Source organism: Sorghum bicolor, chromosome 3 (genome assembly GCF_000003195.3).
Source record: "Sorghum bicolor cultivar BTx623 chromosome 3, Sorghum_bicolor_NCBIv3, whole genome shotgun sequence".
NCBI classification, from domain to species: domain Eukaryota; kingdom Viridiplantae; phylum Streptophyta; class Magnoliopsida; order Poales; family Poaceae; genus Sorghum; species Sorghum bicolor.
This window is the reverse complement of record NC_012872.2, coordinates 5,317,501-5,336,953: the sequence shown is the minus strand read 5'-3', so window position 1 is coordinate 5,336,953 and position 19,453 is coordinate 5,317,501. Positions and strand designations below refer to the sequence as shown.

The following is a 19,453-nucleotide window of genomic DNA, read 5'->3' as shown; positions in this document are numbered from 1 at the left end:
CTTTCCCCAGCTTTCCTGATCATGCATGGCAACCCTTCAGCTACCATCAAGAATAAATATGGAGATAATGGATCTCCTTGTCTCAATCCTCTAGTTGGAACAAAAGTTTTAGTCTTAGTATTATTGAATCGAACCCTGTAGCAGACTGAGCTAACACAAGCCATTACTAGCTTAACCCATCGTTGGTCAAAACCCAACTTATCCATGATCTTTTCTAAGAAGCACCACTCCACTCTATCATAGGCCTTATGCATATCCAGCTTGATTGCACAAAGGCCCTTCTTCTCCTTCTTGTTTTTCATTGTATGAATACATTCATAGGCCAACAAGATATTTTTTGTGATCAATCTTCCCGGCATAAAGGGACTCTGATGATCACTAATAATCTCTAGTAGAATTACTTTGAACCTATGTGAGAGCATCTTAGACATAATCTTATACACCACGTTGCAAAGTGATATAGGCCGAAATTGAGTTACCTTGTCAGGATTACCAGTCTTTGAAATCTGTGGTGTCATTCCACCCAGCTAGCACCCAGCTAGCTCCCAACACCTCATCAACTAGATCATCCTCCAACATCCCCCAAAACCGCTTGAAAAATACCGCGTGGAGACCGTCCGGCCCAGGGGCCTTTAAATCCCCTATATTGAATAGTGCTTTTTTCACCTCCTCTCTACTAAAGGGTGCCAGCAGAAGTTGGTTCATGTTGGCCGATACCTTTTGGTCCACATCATTTAGAACTGCATCGTCTGCTTCTTGCACCTCCCTTGTGAATAAATTGCCAAAATATTCTTTCACCATTCCACACATCGTCTCCATATCTTCATGTCACACTCCCTGTTCATCCACCAATCCCTTCACCATATTTTTTTTCTTACGGCTAAGCAAAATGGTGAAAGAAATTAGTATTTCTATCCCCATGTTTAAACCAATTTGCTCGTGCCCTTTGCACCCAATAAATTTGAACCTCCTTTGCTGCTGCCCATGCATTCCTCAATGCACCAAACAAAGCCGCATGACTAAAGGTTTTGGTGGTATGAACCCTAAAAAGGGCTAACCATCGGACTTCCTTCACGAGCTCCTCAAATTCACCAGAAAGATCCAAATCTTCCTCCTTCTCCCGTTGAAGCATCATGCCCTCCAGATGTTTCTCCAAACTCGGCATATTATCTTCCTCCATCACCGTCCCTTTTGCTTTCTCCTTAGATTGATCCACCATAAAGGCTCGACAGTTGCGCCCAATCTACCCGTAGGATCGTGGACAATACGAGCGTTGTTGTTGGGTGGAGAAATCACACGATCTCAGCATGTTTTGGGTGGACTCTGACGTCGCCATCGGAGGAGAAGGAAACCCTAGATTAGGGGTACATGTAGGACATCATGCGGCTCGCTATATGCGCTATATTACGAGATAGAAGTAGTATCTTGGCTGACTTGAGGGGGTGACGCTGCCCTGACCAGCACGTGGATGCCATGTCTAGCCGAGCCAACACCAGCATGGCTAACCTAGCCTAGTGTCGAGCCTGGGCTGCGACCTTAAGATAAACCATGCTTTATTGCATGCGCTCGGGCGATGCTAGGTCGAGACACCCTGTTTGACTATCTATAAGGGCGTCTTTAAGAAGAGTTTTCTAACTAGCTATTTGGTTATTATGTAAAGAGAAAAGAAAACATTAGAAAATCATCGCCCGACAAAGACTTTGTGCACCCACCCAGTGTGCGCCTAGATGACCCATGTCTATCTATGTGCAACTGATGACCCCTTTCTTTCTTTTTTTTTTCTTATTTGCATCCGAATGATGATTAAGGGTATACTTAGATTCCCTGTTAGAGCATCTACAAGAGTTTCTAAAATACACTACTGATCTAGAATCTTTTTAGGAAGATTGCAAAAAAGCATCTCCAACAACTTCTAATATCAACTCAATTTTTTAGCACTCGGAAAAACCGGCGCCCTCACGCTAAAGATACGCGCGATCCGTGTCCATGTAAACGCTTCCATCTTCGCCTGCAGGTGTCCGTGTCGGAGAGCTTCATCTGCATGCGCTCCTCCCGCCACACATCGGTCATCTACAAGCTTCGGCACGACGGCAAGGAAGCGGAGCAGTCGCGTGCTCCCTAGGTAGGCGGAGGCCCTGGTGCAGGACATGCATAGGCGCACAACGTCGAGGAAGCGTACGTGGGGCCAGTGGTGTCCAAGTTGCCGTCATGCAACGACGTCCTGATCAAGTGATGAGCGGGTGTTAGATGGGCGAAGGCAGCGACAATGGCCCATGAGTGAGTACCCTCATCAAAGACAAACCATATAGGAGTAATACTTAAGGATGTGAGACCTACGTACGTACGCAAGGGAGCTAGCAATGCTGCTCTCTCACACTGTATCCCACATAAAATACGTACACGTCATTGCTACTAAGCTTTAGAGCTTGAGCTTTGAGGACACAAACCTGGTGGCGGTGCGAGTCGATGAGGATGGTCTAGAGGGACGTGCACGTCCTCGCGGAGATCGCGGTGCGATCCGACCTAGCCACCTTCGTGTGTAGTGCACGGGCATGTCCATGTGTAGGGACGCGTCACGCGTGCCGCCGCAACGCTGAGGACCCCTAGTACTAGTCATCGGCGACGTCGTTCACTGGTATAAAAAGCCGCAAAAAGCCTAAATTTATTTTTTTTAAGAAATAAACTGTTGGAGATGAACTTATTGTTCTTGTTCTCCTAATACTACTAATACTATTTTAGGAGTTATAAAACTATAAGTTTTAGAAGAAAAAAATAGAGAACTCTTGAAGATGCTCTTAGGCTACTAGCCTTAGCTAGTCGGGCAAAGAGTTAGAACCTTCCCTTTGCCACCGCCTCAATTTTGGGCAACATGGAAAAACATAGCTGATGCCGTGACATGTTATAAGTTATCTACCTTTTGAGGAGAAAGATTATTTTCACTGCCTTTGCCAAGGTGTAATATATTAGTTTCTGTAATGTTAAGGTTGCAAGTAGTACGCTCTGTTGACAATTTCTCACCGCCCACAATGTTTCCATAGTTCTTCAGTTATGGAGCTAAACTTTACCTTCTAAATTACCATCCTAGTTGCTGAATATTACCAATCTCCAATGATACTTGTTTGTGTATCTGAGCATTACCTGGCAACCAACAATGGCTATCTTCCTGCTGCTACTCCTTGCGCTGCATAGAAGAGGACGACCTGTCACTGATGCTTGTTTTTATTTTGGATGGGTAAGAGATAGATGAACTACTCGGCAGAGCAGCTCTCTCAACACAACATGATCCTTCACCTTCGATAGATGCTTTCATTGGAGGATAATTTGATCCAAGAAATTTCATTACTAGGAACAAACACATGTTACTGGAAATAAATACTTATCCTACCAACTCATACGGTCTATCAACACCGCAAATGCCAACAGTAGTTTCTAGTTCAGCTTCAGGTTAATGCCTTTTCATTTGGCAATTCAAATTTAAGGTAACATCTTTCCTAATCAATGCAGTTTTAGCATACAGGTGAAGCCCTGGTTCATCAGAGATTCAGAGATGAACACAATGAGCTGTTGCGTGTGCAAATCAACAGAGTTGTTTACTTCCAAATTTTTTTGCAAAACAAGAATAGTAGCACTTTCGTTTGTATTTGACAAATATTGTCCAATCATAGACTAACTAGACTGTATCAGTAAACAAATTGATCTGTAGATTAATCCCTGACCCGGTGGCGTGGTGGGTGCCACCATGGCACCATTGGGCACCCGCGAATGAAGAGATGGCTGTGACCGTGCGCGTCATTTGTCTGTTGGCTGTTGGGCACTCGGGCATCCTCTCGTCCATGACTAACAAACAGATCGGGCCCACTTGACAGTGAAAGAAGGACGAGCCAAAACCGCAGACCGGCGGCGGCGGGCAGCAAACGCCTCGTGGCGTGGTGCCACGCAGCAGCTGGACCCAGTCCTATCCGTATCCGGTAACCGATTTCCACCAAACCCGAGCTCCATCCATTCCCGACCCCAAACCCAACCCGGCCATGGCCGACGACCACCCCCACGACGCCGCGGCCTCCTCCTCCGCCGGCGGCGACGAAGACGACGAGGGCACCGACACCGATGCGTCCAACTCCGACCTCGCCAATCCCCAGGGCCAGGATCCTCTACCCTTCCCCGACGCAGCTTCGGTCCCACCTCACCCTCACCCTCTCGCTCCCGCCCCCGAGCCCGCCGGCGCAGTTCCGCCGCCGCAGCCGCAGCCGCACGGTCCGTCCGCGGACGACTCGCGGCGTCTGTTCCAGCGGCTGTGGACGGACGACGAGGAGCTCCTCATCCTGCGCGGCTTCCTCGACTTCACGGCGCGCCGGGGCACCACGTTCGCGTCGCACCAGTACGACACGGGCCCCTTCTACGAGGAGATCCGCCGCCGCCTCTCCTTCGACTTCACCAAGAGCCAGCTCATCGAGAAGCTGCGCCGCCTCAAGAAGAAGTACCGCGTCGGCGCCGCGCGCGTCGCGGCGCAGGGCGCCGCGTTCGCGTTCCGGAGCGCGCACGAGGGCGCCATCTACGACGTCGCGCGCCACATCTGGCGCCCCGCGTTCAGGCGCGGAGAAGGCGGCGGCGGCAGCGCGGCCGACGCCTCCGACGAGGACGACATCAACCCCGTGGCCGCCGCTGCGATGGAGGATGGCGGCGGAGGGAGCGCGTCCACGCCCACGCCCACTGCGAGGGGCAGGGGAGGCCGGCGCGTTCGGAGGAGGACGGCGCAAGAGCTGGAGGCCCCCGCATTGCCATTGCCAGCTACGTCCGCGCTGATGATAACTGATGCTGCTGAGGACCGGCTTGTTGTTGCTGTCGAGAATTTAGTGCCAACAATTGCACCGCCACCTCCTTTGCAAGTGCCAACCGTATCGCCAGCTGCAGCGACCCCTTCGCCCATGCCAGTGAGCACGGGTGGTGGCGCCACCGAGGAGGCTATCAGGAGTATCATGTCACCGTTACTGAAGGAGTTCATCAGCTCTGTCACTGTCGCTGGGCAGACTGGGTTCGGATTGGGTCTTGGCACAGGATTTGGCGGCATTGGCGGCTTCGACATTCTTGGTCTTGGTTTAGGGGTTGCTGGCCCAAATCCTGGAATGCCCAGTGATCATAAGTGGAGGCAGCAGCAAATTCTGGAGCTTGAGGTTTATCTAAAGAGGATCGAGCTTGTTCGGGAACAGGTTACCGCTGCTTTAGAAGACCTCAGGTCATCAGAATGTTGATTGGCGATCTTCTTCCATAGTCTTTTTGTTAGAGCCTGTCTTGTAGAGTACCTTATTTTCTCAGGAGAGTTGCTCGTTACAAAATTCTCATTGTACTTGATTTAAGTTAGGTGCTTGTAGTTGTCATAAGATTAGAGGCTGAAAAGATTGATTTGTAGATGGACTTACGATGAATGTTGTTATTTACTTGCTACCTGCTTCATTGTTAGACATGTTTAGTCCCTCTTTTGATAGAATTCAGTGCATAGTTGCCACGCTAACCTCATTTTTTTTAATTGGTAGTGTGTGTGTTTCTTTTTATCATTTTGTATTGAGTAATCCTGATAAGGTCATCAAGAGAATGAAGTAAAGGATGATGATTCTTCTATTTATTGGGAAGAAAGTACTCTCTGACTATTGAATCAGTACACCTGGTTGTATTAAGTTCACACTTCATGGATGTTACTAATATCTGCTTTGGTGGTTGATGGTTTATTTTGCTTGGAATACACCTGGAAGGTTCCTTCTGTCCTCTCTCCCTCTTTTGGTGAACATCCAGCTTACCATTTTTTCCCTCAGAAAAGGCAATGAGACGCAATTAGTTCGAGCTCTTGCATATTTGCACATTTGAGTTGTTCTCATGACCGATCTGATTCATTAGGCCAGTTCACAGTTCGATTGTCAATGATCTTTACTGCTTTCATTCTCTGACTCTTTGAAAAGGAAGGAGAGACACATTCGTTTTCAGATACACTCACAATCAAGCCACAGCAACAATGATGAATACTGAGCTAATCATGCACCCCAGTGTTTCAGGTTTTCAACCGAACTTAACTTTGCTTACCTTGCCCAGGCCCCAGGGTTAATAGCGTTAATTCACGCACCACTTAACACCATTAGTGTCAAATCTAACGGAAGAGCCATTTTTTTGAGCAAATAAGGAACTAATAAATTTGGATTTCAAGCCAAACTAGAAAGTTAGGCGCGGCTTTGCCGCGCCCTACTAGATCGTCCAGGTCAGAGTGGTTTTTGCAGTGAACATTGATCTTGGGCCTGCCATGCAGCTTGCAGTAGAAAAATGAGGTCAAGTAGATGTGTCTTGCTTGAATATTGAGCACTTGCAGTTGGCTTCTCTCAAACTTAATTTCTGGCTTCTTCACCCTCATAGTAATCGATTAAGCTAATGATGAAAACAGTTCATGTAACAATAGATGTAGTATAAAACAATAGACTAGTACCAGGTATTCGGCCAGGTTTTGTGTTAAGCAGACTAGCAGAGGGAGGGAAGAGATTTTACCATACATAGATCTGTAGTCTGCAACTGTGCATCGACAAGACTGACGAAAAAACAATGGAAGTGCAATAAATTTTGACAGTTCAACAAATTATGAATTCTGTTTTCTTTATGTGAAAACATTTGTGTGAAAACATACAAGTCTGTAGGTCAAGTTGAAGCAAAATAACATTGTCAAGCGTGGAAGATTTATTATTGCGCTGCTGCACAAAAGGTACAATATGCAATTGCGAAATACACAACTTTGTTTTTTTAAACACAAGATTATATTGGATCAAGTTGTTGGCCTTCAAGAGTAGCAGGATCAGTTAGTACAGAAATTTCTTTTGACTGTATCTTATACATAATATACTTGATCTATCCTAGGAGAGGTGCGCTCAGCTGAAGATGGCAATGACAGAGTGTTTCCTCGTGAGGTGCAATGAATAACTGACCTGAAACGTGACTGGAATGGGCTACCGGATCCGACTGTCTTTCCTGCTTGACACGTGGCCTAATAGGATGCAAGACACTATGGTACAAGTTTCGTCAAGTAAAGATAAAGATTTGTAAGTTTTCAAAACCGAAGAGGCCAACGGAAAAAAGGAAAAAAAGTTCATATTACTCCCTCCAAGTTTGGCCTACGTCCAAAAACCCCCTAATCTAACATATGGTTTAATTTACTCCCTCCAACTATTTAAGTTGGTCCAACTAACACCTTTAAAAGATTTTTATTTTTTGTTTCTCTATGCACAAATTATATTTTAAATTCAATTTTTTTGAGGTGATAGAGGACATTGTATTTTGTGTTAGAAAAATACGCTATAATTTTTTCATCATTATGTTTTATATGGTATTGTATTTCTACTATGAATCTATTTTTAAATTTCCTAAGCTATCAAAGTTTTGGTAAAAATTTAAGATATATTTTTCTAACATAACTTATGATGTTCTCCATCATATCACAAAAGTTGATATTAAAACTCAACTAATACGTGGAAAAACAGAAATAACAAATCATGTTAAGGGATAAACTAGACCAACTGAAATAGTTTTTTTTTGTGGAGAGAGTAAATTGAACCAAATATAAGTTTAGGGGGTAATCTGGACATATGCCAAACTTGAGGGGAATAATTTGGACTTTTTTTTAGGGCCAAGAAATTCATAATCGGGTCGTGCAGGCCCGACCTCAGATGTGCCGTGCCTTATTGACGCGGCCCGGGCCGGGCCGTCCCTTTTACCAAAGGCCCACTGTCCGGCAGCCCGTCTCCACGCTAGACGACCGCCATTGCTTGTCCCTTCGAGTCATCTGAGATCTCTTCCGGAAGACTGGAAGCTTCCGCGCTGGCGCGGACGCGCGGTGATGACTATGGACCCTGCTCCGGCGGCGAACGGCGCCGCGGCCGTAGCCGGAGGAGGCATGAAGCGGCAGGGCGGTAGATGGTGGTACGCGGCGGCCGGTGCCCTCATTGTGGCGCTCCTCGCCGTGGCCGTGAGCTTTTACAGCTTCCGGGGCATCCCCTCCTCTCCACCAGGAGGCTGCGGCTGCCCTGTAAGAATCTCTCCGTTGGTATTGCCAATTGCTTGGCTGTTTTTTGGGGACGGGGGTGATTTAGTTGATGCGGTTCTGACTTCTGAGGTGTCGCCGTGTCGGTGTGGTCCTTTTCAGGCTGCAAGGAAGTACACCGGAATGGTGGAGGACTGCTGCTGCGACTATGAGACGGTGGACGCCATCAATGAGGAGGTTCTGCATCCGATCCTACAGGAACTTGTTAAGTTGCCGTTCTTCAGGTACTTCAAGGTGAGCACTTGTGGATTTATTTATTTATTTATTTATTCAATCAATGTCCTGGACTGTGATGTTGGCACATTAGTGGAGACATATGTCGTGGTGTTCTAATGGGATATAGAGATGTAAGAATTTAGAGTCATGGCTTGATTGGAGAATTTGATGCATGGTTTAGAGTATTTTCTCTTTTTTTTTTCTCTGAATGTGCTTCTGCCCTTTTATATGTGGAGATTGTTGTGACAACTGTGTGATTCTTTGTCAGATTATTGTTGCTTTTAATTGAAGTAGTTGAGTGTGATTTATCAGTTTTCTACTATTCTAAGGTGATGTTTCAAACCTCAGGATCAAACTTTTGTGCACTCTGATTGTGTAATTTTTGTCTTTTGATTTAGTAATGATTCTAATAAACAATAATCAACAGTGCTATATATAGAATCAAAGTGGTATTTGCTTGATCAGAATGTGAAGGTTGTCTTACTAGTAGCAATGCACAACACGCACATGTCTATGTTTATATTTCATTTTAATTACCTGCATTTTGGCCAAAGCTTATAACTTCTAACAAATGAAGCAAAGAAAAATCCTATGAGCCCCATAGTGACTACCTCGATTTTGGCCATCTAAATAGGGATGTGAAATTACTGCATTTGAACATAATGGTCTTATCTGAACTCCTATGAATTCCACCCAAGTAGTCATAGGAGTAAATTAGTTAAACCATATCAACTTTACTGCTGGATCCCACCCAAGTAGGAGTAACTTAGTTACCGAGGGTGCTGAAAGATCTGCACGTACCCTTGGAACGATAGAGAGGATATACTCACTGAACACGTACCCTTGGAACGATAGAACCAGGAGAGGATATACTCACTGAACTGATCGGCCTTGGCATGGGACTTGCACCATCCCACTGGTTCTATAACACCATCTGCAGAACCTACCACCGCTTGAACACCAGCCTAATGGCATCTCCAAGCGCAGGCCCTGCTCGACGGAGGTCATGCCAACGCTGTGCTGTTTATCCGATCCTTCATGAACCTTGGTGGAATAGTGGCGGCTACAGTGGAGAGGCGGCCAGGTATCCACAGTGGTATCTCCTGTGATTGAAGGTTTCGGTGGAGTAAGAAAATAATCAAGCTCCTGTGACTAATTGTTTCGGTGGAGAGGACAGGAGACATAAGGAAAGCATCGTGATTATTGGAGGACGTACGGCATGTAGGTATAGGCGGGCGGGTATGTCTACGTCTGGGTGAAGGTGTAGTAGACATGCATGTAAATGGCATATCAACCTGTATCAATCTGCGCCAACACGTCAGGTTGGCTGGATCATTATCATACATTGGATTCATTTTAAAAAACAGATCCAAGGGATAGGATATAAGGTGAGTAGGGACCTTTTAGGTGATAGGTATTTATCTATTCTTTCGCTCTTTACAATATAGATAGATAGATATAGATTTAGGGAATTTGATTATGAATATATTGCACAATCTGATGTTGTGGATTGTCTAATTAGTTATCCTAATTGGACGCATTGTTCCAATATCTCTTTATTTTTTGCTTTTCTATTCGTATTACCTATAGTTTACGAAGTTTGTGGCAGAAAATGGTATTAGATCTTTGTTGTTATTGATGTGTAAGCTTTTGTATAATGCAAAATGGAATTGACTGTTGTGGTGATTATTTTGTAAAATTATACTATCTCATAATATGTACTCAGATTACTTTCACCATTTCACGCAAATTACTTATTGAGGAGTGGAGATGAAAATCTATTTGATGACACGGTTTAAAAAATGTGAACCCTTTAAGTTCTCTTCCAGATTTCGTACAGTGAACTATAGTTTGTATGTGTTAGTCTGCCTACTATATATGATAGCTATATGTGATGCCACCAAAATGCGCACATTAAAAATGAAATTTTGAAGCAATGGTCCATCTGTTCTAAGTCATGTTTTGTTCCTTGTCTTTTGTAAGGTTAAATTGTGGTGTGATTGCCCTTTTTGGCCTGATGATGGAATGTGCAAGCTTAGAGATTGTAGTGTCTGTGAGTGCCCAGAGAATGAGATCCCTGAACCATTCAAGAAACCTTACAGTGGACTTTCTCCAGATAGTATGATATGCCAAGAAGGAAAACCACAGGCTACCATTGATAAAACCCTTGACAGCAAGGTTTTCAAAATATGGGTTGAAACTGACAATCCGTGGACATCTGATGACGAGGCTGATAGTAGTAATTTATCTTTGCCCTGATCTAGTTTATTGCGCACTCTTTGTTTCTTATTTATTATCATTCATGATGATTATCGAACTGTTTTACTGATTTCAGAAGAGATGGCTTACGTGAATCTTCAACTGAATCCTGAACGATACACTGGCTATACTGGTGATTCAGCAAGAAGGATATGGGATGCTATTTACAAAGAGAACTGTCCAAAATGTATGCATACGTGCTCTTTAACATGCTTGTTCCGCTTTTGTTATACTGGTTTGATTGGTGTGATAATAAGTTGCATCGTTTCATGACAATTCTATCATGTATATTTTTTTATTCATTGAATGTGTTTATCTGTGCCATGTCATGAGTTCACTGCATGTAAATGAATCAGTGATGGACTGATTATGTGAATCCTTTTTTTGAGATATATGTTGAATCCTTTTTTTGATGGACTGATATCTTGTCTTCTTCTAAAGTAATCTAATATGTGGCATATATTGGTCCATCTGTTCTTCTTTAGTGTCTTGCAGTGCTCTAGTTGCATGCCCGTTCCATTAGATGTCCTACATAACATTATAGATAAAATCCTATCACATACTTCAGTCCTGCATCAGTAAAGTTATTTTCACACAAGTTTTTTTAGTTGCTTTTTTTTTCTTCAGATCCCTCTGAAGAACTGTGCCATGAGAAGAAGGCATTGTACAAGCTTATTTCAGGGTTGCACTCCTCAATTTCAGTGCATATTGCTTACGATTATCTTCTTGATGAATCTACTAACTCAGTATGTGCCCAAATTGTACGCCTTTGTTTATTGTTTATTGGGCCAAGTTTCATAATTGTTTTGACCACTTCTGATGTAAATGGCCACAGTGGGGACAAAATCTTCCTTTGCTGTATGACCGTGTCCTGAAGTACCCAGAGCGTGTCCAGAATCTGTACTTCACCTACCTGTTTGTTCTTCGGGCCGTGACAAAAGTTCCCATTTCTTCCTTACTTGATACTTACTCATTTCGTTTGCACATTACTGTTGAAGATCAAACTGTTAGGTTTCTTTTTGTTGAAAATTTGTAGTGGATAATGATTTGATTTGGAATCTTTCAGGCAGCAGATTATCTCGAGCAAGCTGATTACAATACTGGTAATCCTGAAGATGACTGGAAAACACGATCTCTTGTGAAGCAATTGCTTTACAATTCAAAGTTAAGATCTGCATGTCCATTGCCTTTTGATGAAGCCAAACTCTGGCAAGGTGAAAATGGTCCTGAACTAAAGCAAGAGATTCAGAAGCAATTTAGAAACATTAGGTTTGTGACGTATTTCCTGTGTTTTGAGTTCATACATGCATATGCACCACTTGAATTCTTACCCCTGCAACATTTTCTTCATTAGCGCAATTATGGACTGCATTGGGTGCGAGAAGTGCCGGCTGTGGGGAAAGCTCCAAGTTCTTGGTCTTGGAACTGCACTGAAAATTCTTTTCTCTGTCAATGGAGACAGCCATTTGAATCAGCCAGTATGTAGTCCATTTCTCAAATACTCATTACCACTCCTGCCACATTATGATAGGAGAGATATATGCTGTCCATTTTGTTGGTTGCTTGAATAACTGTTTGTTTTGAAGTATGATCCTCATGTTAAGTTTCTAACACTTAGTTCATCTTGATCACTTACATTTCCCGAGAAGGCTAGAACCATAGATTGTCTTAAAAAAAGAAGGAATGCACTATGAGTTCTATGCTAAATTTCTACTAAGCCAACTGAAGCATTGTGAATTCTTCTTGAATTGACGAAAATATGACTTTATCCTAAAACCGTTAGTATACCTTTTGAATTCATTTTGTATGTTTGTAGTGGATATTTGTTTAACAAATACGTTCTTCTTGGTGATTGATCAGTTGCAGCTTCAGCGAAATGAGGTCATTGCATTGTTCAATCTTCTGAATAGGCTCTCAGAGTCTGTCAAATTTGTACATGAAAAAGGATCGTCAATTGAAGAAGTCATCAAGGAACAGAGCCCTTCAACCCTTCAAAAGGGTGGTTCTAAGCCGAATGTTAAACTGGTATCTCTCTCTCTCTCTCTCTCTCTCTCTCTCTCTCTCTGTATTGTATTGTTTGTTGCATTCATCCTTCATAAACTTGCATTATTTGATTCTCCTGCAGGACTTTCTCTGAGATGTAAGAGTGTAATCTGTAGTTACACGGACATGCCGGTAGATTAACATATAATGTACAGATGTACTGAAAGGTTAACATGAGATGGAAGCTGTTTCCAGGGGCTGCAGCTCGTGTTACCTGTTGTAGCTAACTCTACCCAAAATGTAAATTAGTCTTAGATTATCCAGGGGTGGCTAGGACCTCTCTTCGGTGAGCTCCTGGCAAATCAGGGGATGGCGTTCCTTGCGCCAAACTTGTACAGAATTTTCTCAAGCTTATAAATGAAAGCCGGTAACGGATCTTTCGAAAAAAAAATACTTCAAGAGAATGAGAGATACAGACTCTTTCGAGCTAAATGCAATGACAGAGCTAACCTAGTTTTTTTCCCCTTCCTTTCATTTTGGTGGGTTCCGGCCCTTAATTTTTTTTCCATAAGTGATTAAGTGTCCCTCCGTTGTAAAGGATCTCACCGTCTCTACGTTCGCCGTGATCGAGAGGATCGCCTAATACCCTTTTTCACTTTGTACTAACTGTGGTCACATAACCGCTTAATAGCTAACGAGCAAAAACTTTTTTGTCAGTCTATTCATCCTCTTAAGAAAAGGTATAATGTATTTCTTAACTGTCTTTTCTGTGAAAGTATGGAGAAGTGCTGGGTGTACAGTTGTATCAATTGGCACTGCCCAGAGCAGCGAAAAGCTTTAAGCCGGAGATTCGGTAGCTGAACACTTCTCTGGTGTGATATCGAGATGGAAATGTTTTGTTTCATTTACTGGATATAAGACGTTCGGGTTAAATCTTCTGTGCAGAACTGTAAATCATGCACTGGACATAAACATGATTGTATGTTTCATGGTGCTTGAAGTGCAGAAGTTGATGCCTCAGGCCCTTCAAGCATGGCAATGTAGCTGTGTGCTGGCCTGCTGTGACATGTCGGCTATGTCGCAGGAGAGCTAGTGGGTCACAGTGGTAGTCAGGGTCATGGATCAGAAGGCATCTTGGTGTATGGCTACTTTTGCAGACATCATATTTATGTCACATATGGAGCAGAGAGATAAATCACTGATGCGGTAGCAAAAGGTTGTTATTTACTTGCTACCTGCTTCATTACCGACATGTTTAGTCCCTCTTTTGGAATTCAGTGAATAGTTGCCATGCTAATTTGATCACATCGTTATTTTTTCTTGAATCGGTGAGTTTGTGTTTCTTTTTATCATTTCATAGAGTAGTCCTGAACTCCTAACAATAATGAGATGCTTTATTTGGCTGTTGCCATTGGTGTTTGATGATGAGATGTTTAATTTGTGGGTGTTTGATGACGCTTAGCTTTCATTGTCATGCTGAGATGATTAGTCATCGTCGATGCCATCACCAGGTATACGGCGTCGCACTGGTCTTGTAGGTTGATAACATGTTGTCAACTTGTCATTGGTGCTGGCACCGTCAAACTATGTCCCGGCTGCCTAGCAAAGTTTGTCGCCACACAGTCCATGCTAACAACCAACCACCATGGCTGCAGCGAGCCCAGGCTGCTGAACTGCCGGACCGAGGTAGCAGTGAGCGCGGTGGCGCAGAGTTGGCTTAAAATTTTGTTGTAGAACATCTGTGAACTCGTGCATAGTTGCATCTGAGTCGTTCTTTTGACCAAAAATGTGATTCGTTGCCTACCCATGTAAGCTGAAGTCCATATGTCCATGATTTTTACTTATTTGATTTGAAAAGGAAGGAGAGTAACACATTTGTTCAGGGATATATACACGCACAATCAATGGAATTCGAAGCCACCACAGCAACGACGAATACTGACCTAATCATCCCGGTTTTTCAGACGACATTTGCATATGGAAAAAAGGAACCCAAAGCAGTAAAAACGCACTAATAATAATGTACTACATGGCGAAATTCATAGACGATGATTGATGATACTGAAAGCACACACTGGCGCCTTTCTCGCTCCTCCGATCCAGTCCCGTCTTCCTCGCTAGCAGCCGTAGGGGCGCCAGGGCCAGCTGCCACCGCCGCTGCACCCGCTGTAGGGGTAGCAGTAGGAGTAGGAGTAGGGGTAGCAGCTGGGCACGGCGCAGCGCGTGCAGCAGCCGCCGCTCTCGAGCCACGCCTTGCACCGCCTCTCGCACGTCTCCTTGCACTCGTCCTTGCACTCCTTGCAGCAGGTGATCTTGTCGCACTTGTTCTCGCACACGTCCTTGCAGGGGTCCTGCGGCTTCTTCTTCTCCGGTTCCGGGGGCTTGGGCTTGGGCTTGTCGTCTTCGACGCTGATGATGTTCACGGAGAAGCACTTCTTCTTGAGCTTCTGCGCGATGCGCACCGGGTCGACGGTGCCGACCACCGTCAGCGTGCACTTCTCGGCGTCAACGTCCATCGACTTGATCCCTGCAGCAGACATTCAGTGCAAGGCTAGTTTTAAATCTGTTGGAACTTGGAAAGGCATGCATCTGCATGATGGTACATTGCATTGCTTAATTGGTAGACAGATAGATGGATGGGTGGTAGTACCTTGGAGCGTCGCAGCAACTGACAGGATATCCCTCATGCATGTCTTGCCGACGAGGTCAGCTTTGACCACTATCTTCTGCAAGATGCAAGTAATGGACAGCACAAATGGTTCAGTGATCAGAAATTCAGAATCAACATCGTCGGGAGAGGCAAACGTGGCCACACAAATTAACCTTATTAGACATTGGTGAGCTGATGAGTGATGGCAATGACACCCTTGGATAGATTTAATTTGCTTGTCCTGATAATAAGAGGTTCTGCTGCTATGCTGCTGCTGGAACTGAACTCCCTGTGCATAATCACTGCTCAATTCTATGCGCTCCATATATTGGTGGCATGCAGCTCTGGAAGTCAACTCGATCGACAAGACCACTGATTATCTCACCTGCACTGCTTAGGCCATTTGGCTGGTCCGGAGAATATATATATTGCTTAGCTCACCTGCACTGCTTAATTATATATGGTTGGCTTATCAACGTAACTGGGCTGTTGGTTTCTTTTAATTTTCTCGAGGATATACCTGCCCAGTGCCCACAAGTTTGTTTTATTAGTTTGAGTTCGTCCAAAACCCGAGCAAACGTTTACTATAAAATACATCGCGAAGTCGGCATGAGCTAGTCACTACCATTTTGGTAGAGTTCTCCTAGTGTTTTTAGTTAGTAATAAAACATTACCACTAGTCAAAACACTAGGGAATCCTAACTAGGAGACATTTACTAGGGAAAGTTTATACTAAATTTTGAATGCTAAAACACTAGGAGAACCCTACATCACTAGGAGAAATTGAAAAATCTGGTTGTGAGTATATATGATTGTCTCTTAGGTCTGAGGTAGGTGACACTCATGAAGTCATGATGGTTGATGGCAACACGTCCTTCCCTAGCAGAATACTTGGGAACATTTGGAACAAATTAAAATCTCTGTCTGTTCACTTGGTCTCGCTTTACTGTTTACTCGAAGGACTTGTTGGTACAAAGGCGAAAAAAGCGGAAGTTTACAGGCCCGGTTGCTTTGAACATGGTAGGCGTATTCTTGCTACCAGAGTAATAGAGCGCACGGCCGCACGCGCTCACCGCTCAGTGTTCGCAGCTGTCGTCGTAACAAAAAAAAAGAAAGTACTCTATTTTTTTTAAATTACAACATACACCACATAAACACCCACAAATACGTACACACTTATCTCTATAAACACATGTACGCAAACGCTACTCCCATAAGCACATTCGAAGGACTGAGCCGACATATGTCAACATTCACAAAGTCATCACAGGCATCTCATTGTCGATGGGACGTTGCATAGCGTTAAAAACATAGTACCATTAAATTCTGAAAAAAAGGAAAATACGAGCATCCATGTTAAGTTGAGGACTTAGAACCCAAGGTAGTTTCCACTACAATAAACCCAACCAACTAATCTAGGATCAATTTGTAAAAAATGCTCTACATATGTTGAGGATAGTAGTTTTAAGTAGTATATGTTGCTATTTATCTCTTATATCTAGATACATAGTAAAATAAATGTTTCATGAAAAAAATCAAAACGACTTGTAACTTAGAATATAGAATAGGAGTATCTATATGGCATGTCTAGGTTGATATTGTCGTTAGACAACATGAATCCTCATCCCCCTCTCCGAGTCCGAACATCCGAGTGGTGTTCCATGGCATTTATGCCACGCTTCTCTTCAGCTAATGAGACTGTCACTCCTGACCAATTTTCAGCTAAATTGGACCTTACCAGATAAAAGCTCCTATTGAATACTCCAATAACCAAATTCTCAAACGAACCATGCAAATCGTAGTCTCGTAGAGCTATCAGTGCATAATCACTTCACCAGGTTTGTCACCAATCCGACACCGTTTGCACCTCTGACACGTTTCATACTTTGATGTAGGTTGCACTTGCGCATGATGCACCAATCTGAAGTGCAAACTTTTCTTTCTTTCTCGTCTCTCAATTCGCTCGCTCGCTCACACACATATAGTCAAAGGCTTACATAGTTACATGCACCCATTGGCAAAGCCAAAAGCTTTTAGGAGTCCAGACAATTCTTATTAAGCAAAAATAATTAACTATAAATTACAGAATTTTATATGAATATAAAGAAACTTTTCTTTTAAATTTTGGTGAGGAGCCCGGCCGGCACCCCAGGGTGGCTAGGCGGTGGCTCCGCCAGTGCATACACCAGAGCGTATTGGGCTGTTCGGTCAATGTGAAGAGACATTTGGCCCAATAACTTCCGATCCTTTTTCGTTCTTCCCGTCTTCGTTTGAGAGTATTTGTTTGTAGGTTAGGTTGTTGGGTGAGCCAAAGCAAGAGCATGACATAAGAATTCCTTAACTGTATAGTACAAGGAAAAAAACTTACCTGTATAGAGCAGTTATGTTGCTATTTACTTTGGAGGCTGGTATTTTATTTCGATTGATTGAAGACCACTGTCACCCGCAACTCATTGATGTTGTAGACTGTTTGCAGTTGGTGGTCTTTGATGCTTAAACTATTCCTATTGCACAGTATCAGGAGGTACATGAAATGGTTTCCACGTAGAAACTTGAGTGAGTCTATTTTCAACCTCTAACTAGTAGAGCAGTTTGATTTTCAACCCCTTGAACTACAACATCGGGTACCAGACGCACTTCAAATTGTTGAAACTGGGCTAATTTGGTGTGGTTTCAACGGCGGTTTTATATTTTCAAAATAATAAAATCTGGTTTAATCTTAAAAAAATCATAACTATTTATTTCAGTGGAAAAATATGAAATTAGTACTAAGGGCCTGCTTGATTGGCTTCTGAAATATGGCAAGCCAAAGATTTGGTAAACCATGATTTTGGCTGTCATTTGCTACAAAACTTACCAACTTCTCACATTTGCCAAATGTATGAATTGTTTTTTGCACAATTTATACTTGCCAAATCTTTGGCATGGCAAAATTTGGCCACAAGCCAAACAGTCCCTTCAAAAAAAAAAGTTATCTATATGTTGGTGTTCTATTAGGAGTTATTTGGATCTTATCTTTAAAATAAAGAGTCACAGAGAACACAAATAAATTTTTGATTGGTTTCACATAGAAACTTAAGAAAGAAAGAAAGAGTCACGTGATATGTCTTGTGATATATCCTGTGCTGAATACCCAAGACTAGAAGAAAACCATACTCATATTTAGCGAGGCTATTGGAGCCTAATTTTCTCTAATTTTGTCTAAACAGGGTAGGATAGCTAACTGTTGGAGATGCTCTAAGCTATGAAAAAGCTAATGTGAGCTGTGTAAAAGTTGCTACGAGCTATATGGTGTGAAAAAGTTACAAATTGTTTGGTTGAAACAACTATGAAACCACCTCTATTTGTATCGACATGATTATGAAACATTTCTCTATTTCACCCATTTGAAAAAACAAAAAGTCAAAAGCAAAAAGAAAGGTCCAAGATGCTTCAAAAATTGTTCTATGCGAAAGCAACAGGTTTTGAAAAAGCAGTTTCAGGTTCCACCCATTTAGTTGATGTTATGATTTTTGTCATTGGTCAAATCTGGCTATACCGGTTCTACAACATGGTCAAGTAGGTACTACAGTTTCTACGGCCCAAGCCAAGGAAGAAAAATGCAAAACTCGATCAAACAAAGTCCAATTGATTTGAAATTTTGCACACACCTTCTCTATGAGAAAGTAAATATCATTGCAAAGTTTCAACTCCAAAAGAGCTTTGGTATCACATCTGAAAAGAAGCTCTCTAAAATGGGGTTTCTTCAGTTTCAAACAAAGTTGATTTCTTGGTGGTCATGCTAAAACTGATTGAACCAGTGGCTAGATGTGTTCTCAGGGGGTCAAAGCACCAGAAGATCAACTCAGAATTGTCTCCAAAACCTTAGATCAAAGAACTTCGACAAGGATCACAAAAATCAACCGAAATAGGAGAAAAATATATTAAAAAGATGAACTCAAAATTTTAGAAGACAACTTGATTGATTCATCAATAAAAAATCTTTATAAGATTAAGTCTAGACTCCTCTCTTCATCCTCCTCTAGAAAGTGGAAATCTAGAGCAAGATATCTCACACTCTCTACTTCTAATCTTCTCTAAGGAAGATATACTTGGCTTAGCCTAAGGAAATGAACTTAGGTGGGCGAGATGGCTGTTTTGGGCAGCCACTATTCTTATTTTTAAGGCTATTACATATTCCAACACTATCCCTAAGTATTTGCCATGAACCACTTAGCCGCGGGGGCAAAATGGTAAAACATGGATTCCATGCATCGGCGGCCACGAGCCCTTCATGT

The 19,453-nt window shown here is 43.0% G+C and overlaps 3 protein-coding genes across 4 annotated transcripts; 2 read left to right on the top strand and 1 right to left on the bottom strand.

The window, feature by feature from the left end:
• On the top strand, positions 3,924-5,616 carry LOC8057259 (probable transcription factor At3g04930). Its single transcript, XM_002457258.2, has one exon. The coding sequence runs from the start codon at positions 4,029-4,031 to the stop codon at positions 5,247-5,249; it is 1,221 nt and encodes a 406-aa protein (XP_002457303.1). The 5' UTR covers positions 3,924-4,028; the 3' UTR covers positions 5,250-5,616.
• Positions 7,781-13,048, top strand: LOC8075113 (endoplasmic reticulum oxidoreductin-1). Of its 2 annotated transcripts, none has more exons than XM_021455072.1 (10): positions 7,781-8,071; positions 8,171-8,302; positions 10,268-10,523; positions 10,620-10,730; positions 11,171-11,289; positions 11,379-11,483; positions 11,610-11,812; positions 11,898-12,021; positions 12,404-12,568; positions 12,669-13,048. In XM_021455072.1, the coding sequence occupies exons 1-10, from the start codon at positions 7,865-7,867 to the stop codon at positions 12,678-12,680; spliced, it is 1,434 nt and encodes a 477-aa protein (XP_021310747.1). In that variant the 5' UTR covers positions 7,781-7,864; the 3' UTR covers positions 12,681-13,048. The 2 variants fall into 2 exon arrangements, with proteins under 2 accessions (XP_021310747.1, XP_002457301.1); XM_002457256.2 differs by having other exon boundaries at positions 7,783-8,053.
• LOC8075112 (heavy metal-associated isoprenylated plant protein 2) lies at positions 14,415-15,459 on the bottom strand. Its single transcript, XM_002455107.2, has 3 exons — positions 15,350-15,459; positions 15,177-15,252; positions 14,415-15,053 (listed from the first exon to the last, which is right to left on the bottom strand). Exons 1-3 carry the CDS (start codon positions 15,359-15,361, stop codon positions 14,644-14,646), a joined length of 498 nt encoding a protein of 165 aa, XP_002455152.2. The 5' UTR covers positions 15,362-15,459; the 3' UTR covers positions 14,415-14,643.

Bases quoted from the DNA above. Each gene is read 5' to 3' on its own strand.
- LOC8057259 (XM_002457258.2), top strand. From the start codon at position 4,029: ATGGCCGACGACCACCCCCACGACGCCGCGGCCTCCTCCTCCGCCGGC.
- LOC8075113 (XM_021455072.1), top strand. From the start codon at position 7,865: ATGACTATGGACCCTGCTCCGGCGGCGAACGGCGCCGCGGCCGTAGCC. The intron at 8,072-8,170 runs GTATTGCCAATT...GGTCCTTTTCAG, and splicing joins CTGTAAGAATCTCTCCGTTG to GCTGCAAGGAAGTACACCGG. The intron at 11,290-11,378 runs GTATGTGCCCAA...AAATGGCCACAG, and splicing joins TTGATGAATCTACTAACTCA to TGGGGACAAAATCTTCCTTT.
- LOC8075112 (XM_002455107.2), bottom strand. The intron at 15,054-15,176 runs GTACTACCACCC...TGTCTGCTGCAG, and splicing joins AGTTGCTGCGACGCTCCAAG to GGATCAAGTCGATGGACGTT.